The 4,646-nt window shown below is 42.5% G+C and overlaps 1 protein-coding gene across 1 annotated transcript; it reads left to right on the top strand.

The window, feature by feature from the left end:
* Positions 1-206: 206 nt before the first annotated feature.
* Positions 207-949, top strand: LOC147626556 (chaperone protein dnaJ 8, chloroplastic-like). The gene is made up of 3 exons (XM_086816956.1): positions 207-486; positions 576-644; positions 788-949. Exons 1-3 carry the CDS (start codon positions 280-282, stop codon positions 947-949), a joined length of 438 nt encoding a protein of 145 aa, XP_086673082.1. The 5' UTR covers positions 207-279.
* Positions 950-4,646: the final 3,697 nt, after the last annotated feature.

Genomic DNA, 4,646 nt, shown 5'->3' with positions numbered 1-4,646 from the left:
AAGTTAGTTTAGAACGAGTAACCTTGTATATGTGTTGTACCATTAAATTATGCACTCTAATTAAATTATCCACTCTAATTAAATCAAGTATCTCAGTCGGAGACCCTGTACCTTTCACTATATATATAGAGATATATATATATTCGCATACAGTCTCGTTGTTGTCTCATAGAATTCTCCTCCTTGAACCACCCATCATCATCGATTAATCCACTTTTCTGTCGTTCAATCCAAAGGGTTAACGGTTTTCGATCGATCAATCTAATTAATTCTCCTTACATGGCATCTGCCAATGCTACCACCAGCCTGCAATCAAGGGCTTTCGTTAAGTTTGGTTTCACAAGTCAATCTTCAATTAGGCAGGCTAAACAGGCCGGATTAGCAAGGGCTCATCTCGGCCCACACACAGCCTTCCAAAGATTAGGGCTTAATCGAGGAGCATCAGAGCAGGAGATTAAGAAGGCTTATCGCAAGCTGGCGTTGAAGGTAATGTCATTAAGAGCATGATTATATACCTCCATTATTTATCCCCTCTCTCTCTCTCTCTCTCTCTCAATTGTTGTTGCTTCGTGCAGTTTCACCCGGATGTTTGCAAAGGCGAGTCTTGCACCGCCAACTTTATGCTAATCAACGACGCATATGAGGTAAATTTTCATTTAGATTAATTTGACCTTACCTTATAGAAGACAGATTTATTAGACCTTAGCTTAATTTGACCTTAGGTTATAGTAGATAGATTAATTAGACCTTAGGTTATAAAGCATGCTAAAGATTTCGTGTTTTGCAGAGCATCATGGATTGCTTGCAAGGGAACGCGCATGCAGAGCCCTCTGTGCCGGAGCCCATGATGGGGGTGAATGATGGCACGTGGGAGGATTGGGAGGAATGGATGGGTTGGGAAGGGGCCGGCACAAGGGATTACTCCTCCCACGTCAACTACTCCCTTTGATTAAACTTATCACTTAACTAAATTAATTAATGGCCCTTCAATGGACAAAGGAAGTTGCACAATTGCATAAAAAGGGCACAACACGGTGTATATAGCATTGCTTTTTCTATAGATTTGTGTATAGATTTATATCAATACTTTTGATGTTCACATCAATTCGATATCAAGGAAACTTTTATGTTGCTTGGTGTAACACAAGCACATACATTACATGTCATCAGCATATCACAGACTCTGAGTAAAAATGAGTATCAATTTCACATGGGTGGGCTTTGTGCACTTTTAACTTGCCATCTTTTAAGGATTCAACCTTATATATGTATGGGACACAAGCATGGGGGAATGCGGGCCTTTTAAAGAAAATACGGATGGGTAGGTGAGACTCCCCGTCTATGAGCTTGGGTGGGAGACCTCCCTCAAACTCCATTGTTTTCACGATTTTTTTCGTGGGGAAATGCTAGTGGGTAGAATTAAGCCTATCCCTAAAACCGAAAGTAAATAATGTTTAGACAAATTCTCTCTCTCAACACGAAGGGCCTCACCGACCCCCAAAAAGAAAACAAGCTCAAGAATTGGTTGTTCAAAGAAAAAATCCTCCCATACTATATCTGTCTCTAGGAGGTCAAAGACACGGGGGACCATCAAAGCTCCAACCCTAGTAGAATTTCTAAAGACCACTTGTGGTTCCCACCGTAGTGGGTGGCGGGGTGACACTAGGAATGCTAAAGAAATGGGAAAAGGCAATCAAGGGCTGCATTAGAGACCCAGGTAACCGCTGGATTGCTGTGAAAATAGAAACTGACCACCCTTGGTACGTAGTGTCATTGTACGCTTCAGGGCTTGCTAACACCATACCGGCCCTTTGGGATTCCCTTATAACATTGGACCTCCCAATGATTGTGGTTGGTGACTTCAACATGGTCAAATCCCTGCTAAACCGTTTTCAAGGCCTTGGACAAGTCATCAAAAGCCAGGAGCTTGAAGAATGGATGAAGATAAAGACCTACCATGATCTAGTCAGCCTGGCACCCCCCAAGAGTTCACATGGTCTAACAGAAGGACAGGTCCCCAACTTCACAAAGCCAAACTAGACAGATGCTATGTATATGGCACACTAGCAAGGGAGATGAGCAACTCCAGAGTGTCAGTCCTTCACACTACTTAGGTCTTAGACCACAAGCCCATCATGGTCCACATCTAGAAAATAGGCAACAACATGAAGGTTGGATGGTTTCATGCAGACCCCAACCTCTTTTAACTCGACTGTGTCAAACAAGAGCTTAAGTCAATCTTCCACTCATCCTTTTCTCAAGAATCCTCCCCGGCCAGAGCCTGGGCTTTAGCAATCAGGCTGACCCAAGAATTGCTCAACCATGTGGCAAAGAGGGAAAATCACCATAAAAGCAATAGGCAGAAGGGGAAAATCCAACTCCTTTCGACATTAGAAGAGAAGATCAATAAAGAGGACATCTCCCATCAGCACACCAATACATGCAATCAAAACTAAACTAAGGAGAGAAGAAGAAATCGAGGCTAAACAAGTCCAACTTTTTTGAGGTAGTGGTGGTGGGCGGGCAAAGGGGACAAGCCAAATAAAGAAACCGTTGGCATCCTTAAAAAGAAGAAATGACTTTATCCCTATGCTCAAGGATGATTCAGGCCACACAACCTCCTCCATGGCAAAGAACATGGAGATAGATGTGAATAGATGTGGATTGATATGGGAATGATGTGATGTGGATTGATGTGGGAAGATGTGAATAGATGTGGATTGATGTGATTAGATGTGGATTGATGTGGGAATGATGTGATTAGATGTGGATTAATGTGGGAAGATGTGAATAGATGTGGATTGATGTGGGAATGATGTGATTAGATATGGATTGATGTGGAAAGATGTGATTAGATGTGGATTGATATGGGATGATGTGATTGGATGTGAATTGGTGTGAGATGATGTGATTGGATGTGAATTGATGTGAGATGATGTGATTGGATGTGAGTTGAAGAGGGAATGATGTGATTGGATGTGAATTGATGTGAGATGATGTGATTGGAATGTGAGTTGATGTGGGAGTGATGTGATTGGATGTAAATTAATGTGAGAAAATGAGAAATGATATGGAATGATGAGAAATGATATGGGACGATGAGAAATGATGAGGAATGATGTGAAAGAATGTGTAATGATGAGGAAAGAATGTGTAATGATGAGGAAAGATGGGAATTTTGTTGAAACTGTAATTGTAGGTGAAACCTATTTTTTAAAGATTGTTTTATGTCAATAATGTTGGGGAAGCATTTTCACTATCTTGTGGAATGAGCTCGTGGTGACCTAAGTGAAATAGTTGCAACAGCTGACGGAGAGTCGGCGTATCGTGTGGCAAGGTCGGCCGAGGTCTTGACCAGCCTCGGTTCGATTAAAAATGGTGAGCTTCCGGTTAACGGTGGATGAGGGACCAAGGAAGCAGCCTATGAGTGAAGTGCTAGGTCACCTGGCAAAGGAACCTAGAGGGTGCTGACCATACGGTGCTCGGGCTCTGGGTCGCCCAGGATACCCACACGTGCGATGAGGAAGAAAAAAGAGTTGGAGCTATTTTCTGAACACGGGCATGGATCTGGTTGATTAGCCTTGCTAGTCTTCAACGGATGAGTTCATGGCTCTTTTACATGGATCTTGTTGGTTGATCTTGCTGATCTCCAACTGAGAGTCCATATGGTTTTTATGTGATTAAACTCCTAGGTACTATGGGCTAGGAACTATTGAAAAGGCCCCTGAGTGAGTAGGTGGTGAGCGTTCTGGTTGCAGATGATGCCATAGGTACGATGAGGAAGGAATGACTGAAATTGGATTTTATGGTTGGAAAGTGAAAAAGTTGGAAATTGGATCTGGAAATGGAATACTGAGGATTAGGATGGAAACACTGTGGTTTTATTGCAAATTTGTTTTGGAAATAGTTGAATCAGAAAAAAGGCAATTTCATATTGGGTGTGTAAGTGGTCTGTCTATTTAATTTTTGCATGAGAGCCGGCTAGGGGGTCTGGGAACTCTTTTCCTTGGTACCCGAGACAAAACATAACCAAATTTATATAATGGATCCTATCAATACAGTGGTTGGACGGTTGGCTAACCCATGGGATTGGATGGGTTTAGGCTGGACTGATGGATCCCTATAATAAAATTTAATTTTGTTCAAGTTACGATAGTTGAAGTAAGTCCCAAGACAATCCTTGTTCTATGGAAAAAGAATCAACGGATGTGCCTCTTTGATGGGGGAAAAAGCGTTGGTCTCTATGAACCAAGTGCAAGTTCCTCCTTTGATTCAGCCATGTGACCCTCGGGTTCGGTCGAAATACAAAGGATAGTTAAGGCTGTTTTACTACACTAGAAGATTTTCCTGGAGGAATCGCCTATGCTTTTTGGGCGAGGAAAGTTTTTTCCAGGTTCAGTTTTGGAAGAACCGAGGGATTAGTCTCTTGTCCGGACATTTGTGGGTGAGGCCCCGAGTGGGAAGCTCTGCCCTGCGCAAGAGGTTGCTACTTCCATTGCTCTCCAGAATTCAACGCGGAGGGGGCTGGGTATCAGAGCGAATTGGTTGAAGTTGGTCAACCAAGAAGCAAGAATGTCAAAAATTTATGAGTTACCACCAGTGAAAGATTGTAATTGTGTGTTAAAACTCGTACAAACTGATATCCA

Source organism: Cibotium barometz, chromosome 22, assembly GCF_041138505.1.
Source record: "Cibotium barometz isolate CiBa-2024 chromosome 22, ASM4113850v1, whole genome shotgun sequence".
NCBI classification, from domain to species: domain Eukaryota; kingdom Viridiplantae; phylum Streptophyta; class Polypodiopsida; order Cyatheales; family Cibotiaceae; genus Cibotium; species Cibotium barometz.
This window is presented reverse-complemented; position numbering and strand designations above follow the sequence as displayed.

What these genes read in the sequence shown, in the direction of transcription:
- LOC147626556 (XM_086816956.1), top strand. Translation starts at nt 280, where the DNA reads ATGGCATCTGCCAATGCTACCACCAGCCTGCAATCAAGGGCTTTCGTT. An exon ending in ATCGCAAGCTGGCGTTGAAG is followed by an intron (nt 487 to 575) that starts GTAATGTCATTA and finishes TGCTTCGTGCAG; the next exon opens with TTTCACCCGGATGTTTGCAA. An exon ending in TAATCAACGACGCATATGAG is followed by an intron (nt 645 to 787) that starts GTAAATTTTCAT and finishes CGTGTTTTGCAG; the next exon opens with AGCATCATGGATTGCTTGCA.